The sequence below is a fragment of the Glycine soja genome, chromosome 5, assembly GCF_004193775.1.
Source record: "Glycine soja cultivar W05 chromosome 5, ASM419377v2, whole genome shotgun sequence".
NCBI lineage: Eukaryota > Viridiplantae > Streptophyta > Magnoliopsida > Fabales > Fabaceae > Glycine > Glycine soja.
Genome location: NC_041006.1, coordinates 4189838 through 4205899, shown reverse-complemented (window position 1 = coordinate 4205899; position 16062 = coordinate 4189838). Strand labels below are relative to the sequence as shown.

At 36.2% G+C, this 16062-nt stretch overlaps 3 protein-coding genes across 4 annotated transcripts; 2 read left to right on the top strand and 1 right to left on the bottom strand.

Moving 5' to 3' along the window:
* LOC114412055 (exocyst complex component EXO70B1-like) lies at positions 1 to 2597 on the top strand. The gene has a single exon (XM_028375824.1). It carries the CDS (start codon positions 282 to 284, stop codon positions 2277 to 2279), a length of 1998 nt encoding a protein of 665 aa, XP_028231625.1. The 5' UTR covers positions 1 to 281; the 3' UTR covers positions 2280 to 2597.
* A 1745-nt stretch (positions 2598 to 4342) lies between these two features.
* LOC114412054 (SNF1-related protein kinase regulatory subunit gamma-1-like) lies at positions 4343 to 7978 on the bottom strand. 2 transcript variants are annotated; one of them, XM_028375822.1, is made up of 6 exons: positions 7739 to 7978; positions 7192 to 7364; positions 6361 to 6540; positions 5739 to 6014; positions 5056 to 5219; positions 4343 to 4930 (listed from the first exon to the last, which is right to left on the bottom strand). In XM_028375822.1, exons 1-6 carry the CDS (start codon positions 7908 to 7910, stop codon positions 4633 to 4635), a joined length of 1263 nt encoding a protein of 420 aa, XP_028231623.1. In that variant the 5' UTR covers positions 7911 to 7978; the 3' UTR covers positions 4343 to 4632. The 2 variants fall into 2 exon arrangements, with proteins under 2 accessions (XP_028231623.1, XP_028231624.1); XM_028375823.1 differs by having other exon boundaries at positions 6361 to 6520; positions 7739 to 7881.
* Positions 7979 to 11202: 3224 nt separating this feature from the next.
* Positions 11203 to 14566, top strand: LOC114412053 (SWI/SNF complex component SNF12 homolog). The gene is made up of 2 exons (XM_028375821.1): positions 11203 to 12991; positions 13952 to 14566. The coding sequence occupies exons 1-2, from the start codon at positions 11520 to 11522 to the stop codon at positions 14019 to 14021; spliced, it is 1542 nt and encodes a 513-aa protein (XP_028231622.1). The 5' UTR covers positions 11203 to 11519; the 3' UTR covers positions 14022 to 14566.
* The last annotated feature ends 1496 nt before the right edge of the window (positions 14567 to 16062 follow it).

The following is a 16062-nucleotide window of genomic DNA, read 5'->3' as shown; positions in this document are numbered from 1 at the left end:
CTTTATTTCTTCCCCCATTTTTTCTCTCTTCCCTAACAATCCCCAACAACACCTTTTTTTATATATATAAAAAAATAAACAAAATTCTGACATATCAGAGAATAATGCTCACCAACAGCGTATCTTCTTTTTCCCTTCTCACTCCAACAATTCCCTAATCCCAAACTCTTCACTCTTCTTCACCCTCTTCTTTTGCTTTCACACCAATCTCAGACAAAAAAAAAAAAAAAACTAAAAAAATAATTAAGAAACCCTAGAACCGTGTTTGGGTGGAGGAAAACATGGCCACCACCACCACCAGTCTCGGCGGCGGCGTCGGCGGAGACGACCGCGTCCTCGCCACGGCTCAGCAGATCGTGAAGAGTCTCAGGGCGGCGAAAGAGGATCGCGAAGACATGCTTATGATCTTCTCCGCCTTCGATAACCGTCTCTCCGGCATCTCCGACCTCATCAACGGCGACGATTCGAAGTCTTCTGATGAAGAAGACCTCGACCGCTTTGAAGCCGCGGAGAAAGTGATTCTCGCTGATGCCTCTCTCTCCGGCGAGCCTTCGCGTCAATCCACGTCGCTCTTCAACCCTCCGAACAATCCCGCGGAGTACTTCTCTGCCGTCGACGAGATCATACACTGGATGGAGCAGTTCTCGATCGCGCCGCCGCCTTCATCCGCCCTGGGACGCACCGTCCATGTCATTGCGGACCGCGCCGAGAACGCGATTCAGCTCGCCATGTCGCGGCTCGAGGAGGAGCTGCGGCACGTGCTGATTTGCAACACGATCCCCCTCGACGCCGTGAGCCGCTACGGCTCGATCAAGAGGGTTTCGCTCTCGTTCGGCTCGCACGACGGCGCAATCGACGATTCCCCCCTCGAGAGCTTCGGCGAGGTCGACTCGAGCCGCTTCCACGACCGCGGCGCCAGCCTCGGCGACGACTTGTTCGTCGATTTGGTGCGTCCCGAGGCCGTTCAGGACCTCAGAGAAATCATCGATCGCATGGTTAGGTCTGGTTATGAGAGAGAGTGTCTTCAGGTTTATAGTAGCGTCCGTCGTGACGCTTTGGATGAGTGTTTGATTATTCTCGGTGTTGAGAGGTTGAGTATTGAAGAGGTTCAGAAGGTTGAGTGGAGGAGTTTGGATGAGAAGATGAAGAATTGGGTTCAGGCTGTTAAGGTTGTTGTTGGAGTGCTTCTCAGTGGTGAGAAGAGGCTGTGTGATGGTTTGTTTGGGGATTTGGATGATTTGAAGGAGATTTGCTTCAATGAGACTGCTAAGGGCTGTGTGATGCAGTTGCTGAATTTCGGTGAGGCTATCGCGATTTGTAAGCGGTCGCCAGAGAAGTTGTTTCGCATTTTGGACATGTATGAGGCTTTGAGGGATGCTATGCCTGATTTGCAGGCAATGGTTTCTGATGAGTTTGTGATTGGTGAGGCCAATGGAGTGCTGAGTGGGCTTGGTGAGGCTGCAAAAGGGACTTTTGCTGAGTTTGAGAATTGTATTAGGAATGAGACTTCCAAGAAGCCGGTCATAACCGGGGATGTTCATCCTTTGCCTCGTTATGTTATGAATTATCTCAGGTTGCTTGTTGATTATGGTGACCCTATGGATTCACTTCTGGAGCTTAGTGAGGAGGATCTCTATCGGTTTAAAAATGATCTTGGTGGTGATGGTTCGCAGTTAGAGGCCATGTCGCCCTTGGGACAGTGGATTCTGCTGCTCATGTCTGAGCTTGAGTACAATCTTGAGGAGAAGTCAAAGCTTTATGAAGACAGTGCGATGCAGCAGGTGTTTTTGATGAACAATCTGTATTACCTCGTGCGGAAAGTGAAGGACTCTGACCTTGGGAGGGTCTTGGGGGATAATTGGATTAGGAAACGCCGTGGTCAGATACGCCAGTATGCTACAGGGTATCTCAGAGCCTCTTGGAGCAAGGCCTTATCTTGTTTGAAGGATGAAGGGATTGGAGGGAGCTCCAATAATGCATCGAAGATGGCTTTGAAGGAGAGGTTCAAGAGTTTCAATGCTTGTTTTGAAGAAATTTACAGGGTTCAGACAGCTTGGAAGGTACCGGATGATCAGCTTCGGGAGGAGCTGCGGATATCTATATCAGAGAAGGTGATTCCTGCATACCGCTCGTTTGTGGGAAGGTTTAGGATTCAGTTAGAGGGAAGGCATGTGGGGAAGTACATTAAGTATACACCAGAGGATCTAGAGACCTATCTATTAGATTTATTTGAAGGATCCCCGGCTGTATTGCATCACATAAGGAGGAAAAGTACATAGTATATCATAAAAGATGCTTTTAGCAGGTGAACTCATTTTATGAGGATTACTAGAAAATGGTTTCCTGTGTCATGTGTATTTCTACTTGGATAGGTGTTATATTTTACAGGTGTTAATGTTAGAATGGGATTTTGTGACATTCGACTCTTCTTCCAAGCCCCTTCCCCAAATCCAAACAAGATTTTTTTTTTCATGTTTCTTCGAATACTGTAATATCTTTTGTATATAGTGTCTGATACAGGTTATCTGTGTTGTTTATACTTGTTGAAACAGTACACTCATTAGCTATCATAAATTCAGATCCTGTGTATTTACATATCTGCAGTTTGCATAATTGCCAGCTTTCTTTATAATCAAAGGACACTGATTTTCTTACCTGGTAGTGGTACTGGATAGTTTAGCTGATGATAGGAGTAGTGAAGACTGAATCTACTCAGGATTGAAATTTGCTCATGAAAAGCTTGCATATTTAATGTTGTCAATAATCCAATAAGATTGATTGTTGGAAGTTATGCATTAGTTATTAATTCGATGATGTTCTTTGTCCATTCGTTGTTTATCTCACTATCTTTCAACACCTAACAGCACTTTCAGATGATGCGTTTGTGCACCTTTCTTGGCAATAGTTTGGACTTCCTTCATATTAAAATCTTAATTAGTAGCTCTGGCCATGTGGATAATGCTACTTTGCCTTTGCCTCCTGGTTTTACCTGAGCAACATTTAAACTCGTCAGGGGTTGCACTCTGTTTACTTTTTCCTCCTGAAATGAACTCTCATAAGTATACATTAGCCAGTCATTTACCTGAATTGAGACTTCATGTTATTGCATCGGACTTGCTGAAACTAGATAATTTGTCTGTTCATTTGTGAATGGGGTTCTTCGTTATTGTTTTTATGAATCTTCATTTTTGCCGATATGGCAGTTGTGCATTGGAATATAAAAAGTCGTTTTCCCATGTGGAATTCTCTCCCGTGTTTAGCAAGTTAGTGGATATTTACTTGTTGAAAGTCTTGTCAAGTTTGCCTACGGTTTTAATAGCTAGAGATTGTTGCATGTTCATTGCATCTGCATTTTCATTCAGGAAAATCAAGATGTAATGGCTTCGGACTCTTACCATATTATTCTTTGATGTTGAACCGTCAATTAAATTAAAATACCATGTTTTCTGTTAGGAAAGAAACGGTCCTGTTTAGGTTAAGAAACTTTACACGGTGAGAACTGAGAAGGCATGATATGGCGATGCATTGTCCACCTGTCCGCATCCTAGCTAGCTACCAGTCACACTTAGCAGCAAAATTACACACGAGTTGTGTCTTAATTTGTGTAAACCTAACACCACGTCGATTTAGTTTTTGGTCATTTGCCGCGTCATTGATGAAGTATTATTCGACCTAGTCTACTGGTAACTGGGAAAAAAAGAGTCGGATTTGACAATTTTAATGCACAATCTTGTCAACATTTATGGATAAAAAATCAATAAATTATAAATATCTTAGTAATATGAAACATCATACTTATATTTTTTTTATTTCTTAATTAGTATCTTTTAAGATTCTGGTTAGCATTTTTCTTTAAATTAAAGGGTGCATTTTAGAGAGAAAATAATAACAGTTTAATTTTCTATTTTATTTTTCATGTTGAACCATTCACTTTAAGAGTCTAGTTTGAAAAGGAAAGGAAGGGGAGGGTGGGATAGTTTCAATGCAACTTTTACACGATAGTTTTCCTGGTTTTCATGTGTCATCCTTTTCTGTGTTTTTGTCAACTTCCTACATCGCGCACGACGGATGCTAAACAAGGAGTCTCAACTGCTTGGAATACATTATACGAAACATAAGTCACAGACGCTCCAAATCCAACCCTCAAGAAAAATGAGTTTGTTTCGTTATGATTGGTTACAAAATGTTCATTTTCTAGGTCACCAATAACTGCGGTTCTATAAGCTCCTAGGCCAATGACCTCGCTTTGGTTTTCTGTTTAAGCACCCTGTCATCTTAATAAGATGTGAGGTGATATAATTTGCCAAATATTATTCTAAATCGTAGCAAGGGAAACACATAGTGAAGGGAAAAGAAAATGCATTTCAAAAGTTAACAAAACTTATGGTTACTTACACTTACACCAGAATTTACAGTACACACAAATCTCACTCTAACACTTAATAAAAGTGATGCAATTAACTTGCAAACTGCCTACACGTTATATAAAGATCCAACCACTCGTCTTCAACCCTGAAGAGAAGCACATAGATCTATTTGTATTTTTTTTCCCTTTTTACTTGAAAAAAATATTTCAAAAACAAAAAAGAAAAAGCTGCACCAGCAGGTTATTCTCCCTTGTAACCTTGCCTGTTAAACTCTGGTGTTTGCAGGCAGCGGTAGAACGCCATCAAAGAAATCACCAAAATAGCCACGCGGTTCGTGTACTAGCCTTGAGATGATATCTCTTAGTGTGATTAGTCCTTGCAGATCCCCATCATCCTCCACTACATAGACTCTATGAATCTTCTCTTGATCAAGCAGCTGAATCAATTCTTTGATTGTGCAGTCCTTTTTGCATGTGACATATTCACTTAACATTGGGGATGCATTTTTATTCTTCTCCAAGTAGCTTCTAACCTCAGTCAGGAAGTTCTTTACTGTAATACCTCTGTTTTAGTGTGAATATCCAATGAGTATGCAAGAAATGAAACAGATAGATAGAACAAAACAAAGAAGATATGGGCAATGCAGTCTAAACAAGCTCATTCTGTCAGATTCAATGTGATGACTTACCTATAATCATGATAGATTTCTGGTGCAGTTAGCAAGAATTGAACGTCTCGCAAACTTATATTACCAACTGCCTTTTTGGTCTCTCTTTCGATTACAGGCACCCCTCCAACCCTCTTTTTCCTCATTACTTTAAATGCTTGGAGGACTGGTTCATCCTCATAAACCTGAAAACAAAGAAATTGCCCACTATGAAGTTCATCAAGATCAACAAGCTTACTTGTAAAGGAAAAACGAAGTAATTTACTTTTCCAAGTTCAGAGTATTTGTCATTATGTATACAAATTTAAGATTTGTAGGATAGGTTTAACTCCAAATGCAGTAAAATTATGGAAAATTCACACCTGACATGGTTCAATGCCGTGGAGAGCGTAAAGTATACCATCTTAAGTGTAGTTCAAGAAAGGCATTAAACTATGCCTATGCAGTACATGCAGGCAAGGATGTGTTTGTGAGGGTTAGTGGATTAATGGATTATAGTTACTATAGGCATAGCATACTGTAAGAAGGATTATTTTATAATGCACCATATGATAATTTTTTACAGTAGAGTATAGCATTATACCGGTCCTATTTTAAATTGTGGAAGGTGTATTGTGATATAATTTGGCTTAACTAATTTTGATGCTAATATATGCCAGTTCCAATCAGTTGATGCCAAACTCCTACTTAAGACAGGATCATACCTTGATGATTTGATTTCCTGTCACCAGGGGAAGACCAACTTCAGATAGCTTCTTGGTTCCCCAACTTTCGAACCACTGAAGTCCAGCGCATTCTGCCAGCATATGAATCACAGCAGATTGTGTAATAATGTTATCAATTGTACCAGAGCCTAAATCCAACACAGGAACACTCTTCATCTTGTACTTAGAAAGCAGCAAGAGCATGGTTAGAAATGAGTTTGATCTCTCTAAAGCAAGAAACGGCGCCCAGCGGAATGTCCCTGAAATATCACGAACCTGTTTGCTAAAATGTTAGCTAATGTTCTCTTTAAAAAAAAGTTAGCTAGTGAAATAATTATAGAGAAAATTTGTTATGCACTGATGGTGTGAAATGATTTTCCATAATGATCTAATCACAAATCAACGTATATGATAAATTTGTTGACTAACGATCTCAAAAGTCATACCAACGATGATTTTTGATTGATTGACAATGTAAAAGTTTTTACCATGACAATGCATAACCATTAAACTCATAATTAAATAAATAAATGAGATTAATCAAAATAAGTAAATAGCTAGAACAAGAGGCATTTAAAAGAAAAACTCTTCTAGGTTGACATTGCAAAGGCAGATATATAACCTTGGTATTCTTATAAAGTTCAGAAGAAGTGAGATCCTCAAAAAAGTTTCCTGCAGTTGTTGCAGCAGATCCGAGGCCTAAGGCTTCAAGTTCTAGAGCAAAAGCCGCTCCATTAGCTGCAGCTGCAATAGCCCTTGCACTGGATGGAGTGGATGGACACCTAGGAGATGTAGGTTCAGACTGTCAAGAATATCGTGACATTGGTTTAGTGTGAAAATTAAGACATCAAAGAAAATGACTTCAACCACCAGCATCAGGTATATCATATCATTTTTAAGAGATAATTACACTAACATCCCTTAAGTTTAGCATTAATTACACTTATTCTCTTCTTGATTTAAAAATTAAATCTACTTTTCTTATTTTATGTATTATTATTTTTACACGTTGACACTCATGATTTTTAAAAAACTACACATCTTATTTTTATTCACAAACCAGACACATGGTACCCTTGAAAATACAATAGAGATATAAGGAAGGTAGATGTAATTTTTCAATAAAAAAGTATAAATGCAATCATCCATGACCTCAGAGGAGGTAAAAAAAAAACACTGATCACGCACCAATTGTACATTCATAGCAGATATAATTGTAGTACTAGATTCAATTCGCGGCATATTTTGAATTAAATAAATCGAAAAATACAAACAGTGATAAAAAGTATCAGATTCATGTGTGCTCCTCCCCATCCTTATTTATTTTTTTATGGACTAATATTAGTTGTTAATTATTAGTTAAGGAAATCAAAATTTGTTTGTTTAAGGGCTGTGAAAGGAATTGGTATGAGAAAATTGAATTGATATGTAACACATATGATATATGTCTAACCTGATGCAAAATCCATACAACAATTCCAGCAAACTCAACAATTCCGATGTATCTATCCATCCAACTAGCATCTTCAGGCGCCTCAACATCCACCACAGGTGCGCTGAATACGTTGTGTCGCGCCAATATCTTAACAGCATCTGCTAGGGTCGCGTCTGATTTAATCTCAATTTCTAAACACAAAATAAAAAAATTTACACGTTCAGAACTAATCCAAAGGAAACAAACCATAAAGGACACACACACCGTAACTTATATAAGATGACTCAATTTGTATTTTCTTGAATAGACAAATGTTAGTTGTTAGTTTTTGTTAGCGGAAGAAGATTCAAACTTGCAACCTTTTTCTCTTTTCCTCCTCTCTTCACCACTAAACCAATCTCGTGAGACTACTCAATTTATCAGATAACTTTCATCAAATACTGTGTCAATTTTCATCTGGGCAGAATCAAAATCACTTTTTTCTTTGTAATTCAATCACCCTTGGCGTGGTTTTGATGATCAAAGATGAATATGTGAATAAAGGTGATGCTTTATGAATGAGTACCTGTGTTTGAAGGATCCAAAGGAAAAGCAGAGACAGGGATGCTTTCAAAACAAGCGTTGAGCTTCTCAGTGGGACTCAACTGTGGCTCCTGAACGTCCCAAAGATCCTCCACTCGCATCCCCAACTTCGCTTCTGGGCTTCGTGGACTCTCTCCCATTGTTGCCATTGCCATTACACTTTCTCTCTCTCTCTCTCTCTCTTTTTCTCTGTAACTGCGATGCTGACAAGCTTATAAGATCACTATTCTCCAACACATTACTATAATATAATTAACTAAGAAATAGGATCATAGAATCTACCAAGACATTACAAATTAACTTCCCTACACCTTAGATCTTCACCGTTTGATTTTTGTACTTTAACCTTGACCGTTGACTTGAGTAAGATCGTACGGACACGAGGGTGATACACATTTTGTGCGATGCATGGTAGTTGTCAGCATTGATGAGCATGTTCCCCTTACTGTTCGCTGTGCTTATCCAAATTTGCATTAATTATTAAAAAAACACCTTAGTTCCTCGTCCGGTTTTTACTATGGGCCACACTAATGTGAGCCGGGGAGGGCTTTGCGCCCCCATAGAAATAGAATTGAGTAATAATTGAATCACTATATATGCGTGCTGCTGGTTAATTATTGGTCATCAAATCGTGCATGAATCTTAAGGATGAAACACTTTTTGTTCATTCTAAAAGACAGTAATGATTGATGGGTGTTTTTCCTTCATAAATAATTATGATTCATTGGTTTTTATGTCTATTACTACTTTCTTTTGCCTCTTTTACATAAACGGATAAACCTGCAGTTATTTTTGGGACGTTAATTTAAAGTGGCACTTAATTTAATTAATTAAGTTTTTTTATTCATAAAATAAAAAATAATATCAGAAAGTTATAATAGCTCATAAATTTAAATTGAATATCAGTCAAATGCATATTGTCTTTATTTGTCTTACTTTTGGTACTCCGTACTCGTACATAGCAAAAACTTAATGAAATCAAATGTACAATTTTAACGCTGTTTCACTTTAATACAGAATTGCTTACTTTGTTGTTTTTGTGGAAGAAAGAAAACTGATACTAAATGAATTTTAATTTCCGTTGTTGTTGTTTTTTATTTATTTATTTTGTTGTTGTAAGAGTTTTACTTAAAGAAGCAATTAGCTTTGGCTGAAAAATGAAGTCCTTTAAAAAATTTACTATTGCGATTATAAATTATTATCTTGATTGGATGAATTTTTCAATAAATGCTCACAAGAAATTAAAATGCATTAAATTTTTCAGAAGCTAAAATAAATTTATGTACTTCAACTTTTATGTACTATACATATAATTAATTTTGCACTACACTATCCTACGAGTTGACACCTATTGGTCACTTGCATCTCGTACCATTGAATGGATCCATACTCTGCATGCTTCTTCTTTCGACTTGATCTCCATTGTTTCCTGAAAAGTAAAAACATGTCATCCATAAATCTCATTAATTGCTTTGTTATTTGAGATTGTTTCATATCTATTTTTTTCTTTATTTCTCTTAAAACAAACTATTTTGAATTTATTTTATTTCTCACTTATTTTTATTTATCTATTTTTCTTTTCCCCTATTTCTATTTGTTGTATTTCTTTCCCTCCTACCAAATGGAGAATATAGGATTCTGAATCAAAAGATTTCACATTAAATAAAATTGAACAAAAAATTAAAAAAGAAAAAAAACCATGACTGACAATATAAAATTAATAAATTTAAACTCTAATTTAATTATAAGATTATTATATATGATAATTTTTTAACTTTTTACAAAATCACTTCAAAAGTCACATATTAATAATTTATGATTAAATAATAATTTTTTTTTATACTGGTAGTACATTATTATTAAACTTATTGAAAAAGTATATTTATTTATAGAAATTTAAAGGTATGAGACTGTTAGTGTGTTTAATAATCTTAATTTTGTAAAATTAATTTTAATTAATGTTGAATTTAATATGAAATATAAAAAAATATTTCAAAAATAATTTTATACTAAAACTTAATAGAAAAATCTCGATAATTACAGGAGTTAAATTTTTAATCTTTAATCAAAAGCACTTTTAAGAATAAATTTGATTTTAACATGCTATTTGAACTGACAATGCAAAAAAATTAGAAAACCACGTTCGTAATTAGTGGGCATGGGTTTTACATTTGTAAGCTCCAACGTTACTCCAAACACAATATAAAATAACTTTAGGATTACTGTTATACTACTATATTAACCCTTTGTGAGGTTGCGCTGCAACTAACTGATTACATAATTTTGTGATGTGACGTCGTTTACAGTGAAGTGGAGATGATGTGTCATATTATTATATGCTATAGAAAAAAAAATATCCTTATTTGAATTCAATGAATTGGACATTGACATGATAGTTTTTTATTTTTTTTTTCTCTAATAAAAAATGATAAAGGTAGAAGATAAAGAAGGATTGAAGACCAACTCATCCCTTTCTTTTGACTGCTTTTTCCATTACTCCTCTTTTAAAAATTTTAATAGGATAATAATACAACGTCCCTTGATTTTATGAGTAGTTAAGAAGGATGAATAGGTACATGGCCTTGGCTTATAATGCATTGTGTGTTTCAGGTATATTGTGGTGACTGTTGCATAATGTATTTATTTGTTGATCGACTACATAATACATACTGTGAACTGCATAATGCATACTGAGTTCCACATTTTTTGCATTTTTAACGACGAGGATCAAATTAAAAAAAAAAAAAAAAGGCAATTATATTGGTCAAATAAGCATATTTAAACCATAGAAACTAAAATGAAAAGCAGTTATAACTATAGGGGAAAAAAAGTATTTAACCCTAATTTAAAAAGAAAATTATTAGCACCAGAGAAGTTGACCTCTTGATCCATCCTATCTAGCGCAGCCCACTAAAAGAAACAAGTTAAGGCAATTGCTTTCGAAATTATGCATATATAATCTTGGATTGCACGTTTCAGAATTATGTATGCATGTGCATAACTCAGTTGTTCATTGTACATGATTTCAGAATGGACAATTTAGAAGAAGAAAAAAACATATTTTTTGGGTCACTATGATTCATTAATTTGATTGATGATTAACTATTAATTGATTATTTTTAGTAAGATCTTTATTTTTCATTCACAAGATTTGACTCACAACTTTACTTAAAAGAATCATACATAGTACCACTCAAATCAAGTGCTACATATTTTTCGGAATAATCATTGTAGAAGTGCTTTATTTTATTTTATTTTTTTCTATTTTAGATTCTCCAATCCAGAATTATAACCAGATCCAAAAAAAACTTAGAATTTACCTCTTCGACGTAGAGCAACGAACGATGTCACACAATGACCCATGGAAGGCAACTATGGTGTTGGACGCTTTCAGACGGAGGAAAAGGGAGCAACGGTAGTGGCAGTTTTAGACGGAGGTTCCATGGAGGACAGTCGTGGGATATTTGAAAATAAGGAGGTGCAGGAGGTAATTAGCGCAAGTTAAATGGACTGACCCGATGGGTCAGGCCCATTTCAACGCCCATGCATATGATTGGGTGAGTGAGAGGAACCGCATGTTATGCGTCGTTTTGAGGAAAAGAAATTTGAGATGCGCAATGGCGCAAAGAAGAAAGACCAACGAAGTTCAAAACCATTAATTAACCAATTCTCATTCGTTGGTTCATTCAATTCTCGATCCCCCATCTAATTAGGGTTTCCATGCTCTCCCAAACAAGAAGCGATTAAGATTAGATTTTTCAGCAATGAACAACACCAACCCAACCAAGAATGCTGCAACGCCGTCGTTTTTCACCAACCCTGGAACACCCTCCATCCCCATGAACCACCTTCTCTCCCAAACGCAGCCTCAACCACAAGGTGCCACGTCACACTTCCACGGCCACTTTCAGCTTTCACAACCCCAAACCCACGTGCTCGCACCACAACAACAGCCACACCCTCATCCTCATCCTCAAGTGCACAACAATGCAAACACCAACGCCCACGTGGCAGCACCCACACCTCCCAAGCGTGCAAGTCAGAAACCCCCTTCACGCCCTCAGGGCTCCTCCAACGCCAGCCAATCCTCTGCGTTCAAGACCATGGAACTTACCGTGGCGCCGCCCCGGAAAAAGAGAAGCTTTCCCTATAATAAGGTGGTTCCGGAAAAGGTGGCAAAGCTTGTGCCAGAATCCGCAATCTACGCCAAGTTGCTGGGACTCGAGACTCAAATAGACTCTGCTTTGGCTAGGAAGAAAATCGATGTGCAGGAGAATGTTAGGAACCCTCGCTGTGTTAGGAAAACGCTTAGAGTTTATGTTTACAACACTTTTTCGAATCAGGTGAAAGTGGAGCCTGGGAAGAATGGTGTGGAGGAGCCTTCTTGGGCGCTTAGGATAACCGGAAGGGTGTTGGAAGATGGTAAGGATTCTGTGGCGGAAGGGATTTCGACGAAGGAATATCCAAAATTCTCGGCTTTTTTCAAGAAGATTACCATATACTTGGATCAGGGTTTGTACCAGGATAACCATGTTGTTGTGTGGGATAGTGCCCGTTCTGCGGCTGCACAGCAGCGCGATGGTTTTGAAGTGAAGAGGAAAGGAGACAAGGAATTCACTGCGGTGGTTAGGATGGCGATGAATTATTCGCCTGACAAGTTTGTGGTTTCTCCGCAACTGGCTAGAGTTTTAGGGGTTGAGTTTGACTCGCGAGCTAGGATCATAGCTGCTCTTTGGCACTATGTGAAGGCTAAGAAACTGCAGAGCCCGAATGACCCTTCGTTCTTCATGTGTGACACTTCTCTCCAGAAGGTGTTTGGGGAAGACAAGATGAAATTCTCTGTGGCTTCGCAGAAGATATCGCAGCATTTGTCACAGCCACGGCCTATACACCTGGAGCATAAAATCAAGCTTTCTGGAAATGGTCCAGCCGGAAGTACGTGTTATGATGTGCAGGTTGATGTGCCTCTTCCCCTAGAGAAGGATATGTCTGCATTCTTGGCAAGCACTGAGAGGCACAAAGATATTGATGCTTTTGATGAACTGATCTGTGATTCAATAAAGAAGATTCATGAACATCATAGGAGACGGGCATTTTTTCTCGGCTTTAGTCAGTCCCCAGCAGAGTTTATTAATGCCTTGATCGCTTCTCAGAGCAAGGATCTGAAGCTCGTTGCTGGAGATGTTAGCCAGAATACTGAAAATGAACAATGTGCTGAATTCTACAATCAACCGTGGTAAGCATTATGCTACTTACCTATTTGGCTATTTTCATTTGTGGTGTGAGCCTGTGAGGCATGCATGAATAGTATTTGCTTTATATTTCAGTTGACATATGACCTTAATGTTGGTATTCATTTGCTTGCTAAAATTGAGAGTTGAAGAATGAAGAGAGTGGCAACTTTTGAAACAGGCAGTTTAAGAAAGAAAGTGTGTCTGTGTGACACTGATTATAGACGCAACGCAGCACTTTGTAGGCTAAGTGTCTGTTCCATGCTTCTTAGATGGTAACTACTACTGATAGGAAATTGACAAGCTTCCTACAAAATGAGCAAGGGTGAATAGGCCATTGATTTGATTTGAAGTACATTAAAAAGTAGATACATCCCCTGCTTACTTTAAATACAAACTCATTTCAGAGGAATCCATTTTATAACACTAGTGTATTTTAGGTCTGATTTGGGGATAATAAAGGTAGTCTGGCATTTAATATAGATCCAATAGTATAGTACTGGAGATTTAGGATTCATCATAATTTTTTTAATATCGGGGGAGGAGCGTCTGATCTTCCTTATGGTTGGATAGATAAATGTTATGATTTCTACAATTATTTTTTAAGAAGAATTGTTCAATATTAAAAACTTATTTCGCGAAATCCTATTTTTTTAGAATGGGTTGAGGGGTAGGTGTAGTTGATATAAAGGGGTTTATCAGGACCGATGCTTTGGTTTGTTTAATTATAATAATTAGACAATTTTTTTGATAAATAACAAAAGATTTAGTGTTTATTCTCAAAAGTTGATAAATATACAAGCAAAATTTTTCAAAGCTTATCTAATGCACATATGAGGAAAACTAGAATATATGACAAAGATGTCTTGCATCTTTTATTCATTTGATGTAATGTAGGCCTTCAAATATATTAGATTTCAAAAACTATTTCTAATTGGTTTGTGTTCTTTTATTAATATTTTCAGGGTTGAGGATGCTGTTGTTCGCTACCTGACCCGAAAAAATGCTCGAAGTGATGCTCCTGGAAACATCTGAGAGATAATTGTGAAATAGTAATTGTTTTTCACTTGGGTGGTGGAGGTGGTTAGTTTTCTGATACCACTTTAAGGTCTTGTCCCAACATTGCTAAAGTTTCTATTCCATCCTTCATATTTATGTTTTGGAGTAGAGTACTGACAGTACGTTGACTCGAGAATTTTCTGATCGCCCCTGGCTCATTTTTGGAGTCCCTCAACTGTTGTATCTGTACCTATTGTTTCTCATCCACTCTTCTACTCACCCATTCTAGTTTGGTAAAATGAGCCAAGAACAACAATATATGTAGAGCATCAAGTCTTCACAATGGTATATTTGAGATGGATTAGATATCTACCTTGTCCTTTTTCCCAGGCATGTAGAATGCAAGGATTACACTAATGTCTCCGCACTTCAGGAAGCTTCATTTTACTGTATTTACTTAAATTATATATTATTATTTATTTGTTCTCCTCTGGGCATCAAAGACTATAAGGCATAAGCTCTTCACGGCCTATCTGATAGTTTGAATCTACAAGGTCCGTTCGTTCGGGAATTGAGATGAATATTTTGAATCAAAGTAGAGTGTAAAAGTTTGAGTCCCACTCCATTTCACTATTTTTCTGCAAACAAACGTACCCTAAAACAAATTCATGGCTTGGAGATGAACAAGTTAACAATTATTAGAGTGTTTCATATTGCCACGTTTTTTGAGATGTCTGTTAGGATAAATGCTTTTGTAAAAGTGCTTGATCATTTTGTCACTCAACAGTCAACAGTAAGAAAGTATAAATGAATGTGGAAAGTAATTTTAAGCTTACCAATTTTATTTGAATTGGTTAAAATATTTTTATATATATATAAAGCAATAGGAGTATGAAACTATTTGTAATAATTTAGTATTTACATTAATCAATTGTTTAGAATAAAATAGAAAATCAAAAGTTATTAAAAATAATGTTAACTTTTGTTTGTCAAAATTCCTTTTTTTCCTGTTAAGATTATAATCTTGGACTAATCTAAATTATCAAAATAATAGCACTTCCACTTTTTTCTTTCAATATAATTATAATTATAATTATAATCTTGAAAAAAAAATAAACATCTAAAGTTTTGCTATTAATCCAATATGAAAATGGTTCCTTTCATTATAGATTTTCTATGTCAAGGGAGATTTAACACTACTGATTTATTAATGTTTGTGATTTTTATTGATAATAATAGAAAATCAGAAGTGTAAATAAAATAGAAACTGTAAATTATCATTAATCTTAACAGAAAAAAAGGAATTTACTTTTATTAATTTTATTTATAATCATTAAAGGAAATAAATTTTAATTTATAATTATTTATACTTCTGATTTTCTATTTTATTCTTAACTTTTTTTTCTGTAAATTATTAATAAATCATTATAGATTTTCTCTGTCAAGGGAGAGTTAACACTTCTGATTTATTAATGGTTCCTTTCATTATGAGTTTGAGATTTATTAATGTTTGTGATTTTTAATAACATCTAACAAATTTCTGCCAAGGAATTTTCGTATAATTTTGTGATTTTAATAAATAATTTTATTGAGAGGAATTTTGACAAACAAAAGCTAACAGATTGTTTTTAAACATTATTACACGCTCTTTCAATAAAATTATTATTAACTAAAATTTATTAAATAAATCACAATTGTACGAAAATTGTGGTTCTCTCTTTATAGTCAGTCACTCATAAAATTTTGTAAGACTTATTTAATAATGTTTGCCAAGGAGACACAATTATCATATAGATTTTCTTTCAAAAGAATGTTAACAAACTCTTTCAGTTGCATCATTGTTAGTTGAAATTTATTAAAATCCGCAAAATTGTCGTAAATTTTAGCTGCCTCTTTATAGACAGTGTTTGATAAATAAATAAAAATAAAAGAGACCTATTTTTAAATGACTGCGTTAAAAATGTAATGGCATTCCCCAATAGTTTCGGCCTCCGCTAAAAAGTAAAACCCTTTAAAGGCGTGAATGCATGCGTTAAAAATGCAATGGCACAATTGATGTTGGTACAAATCTTAACAC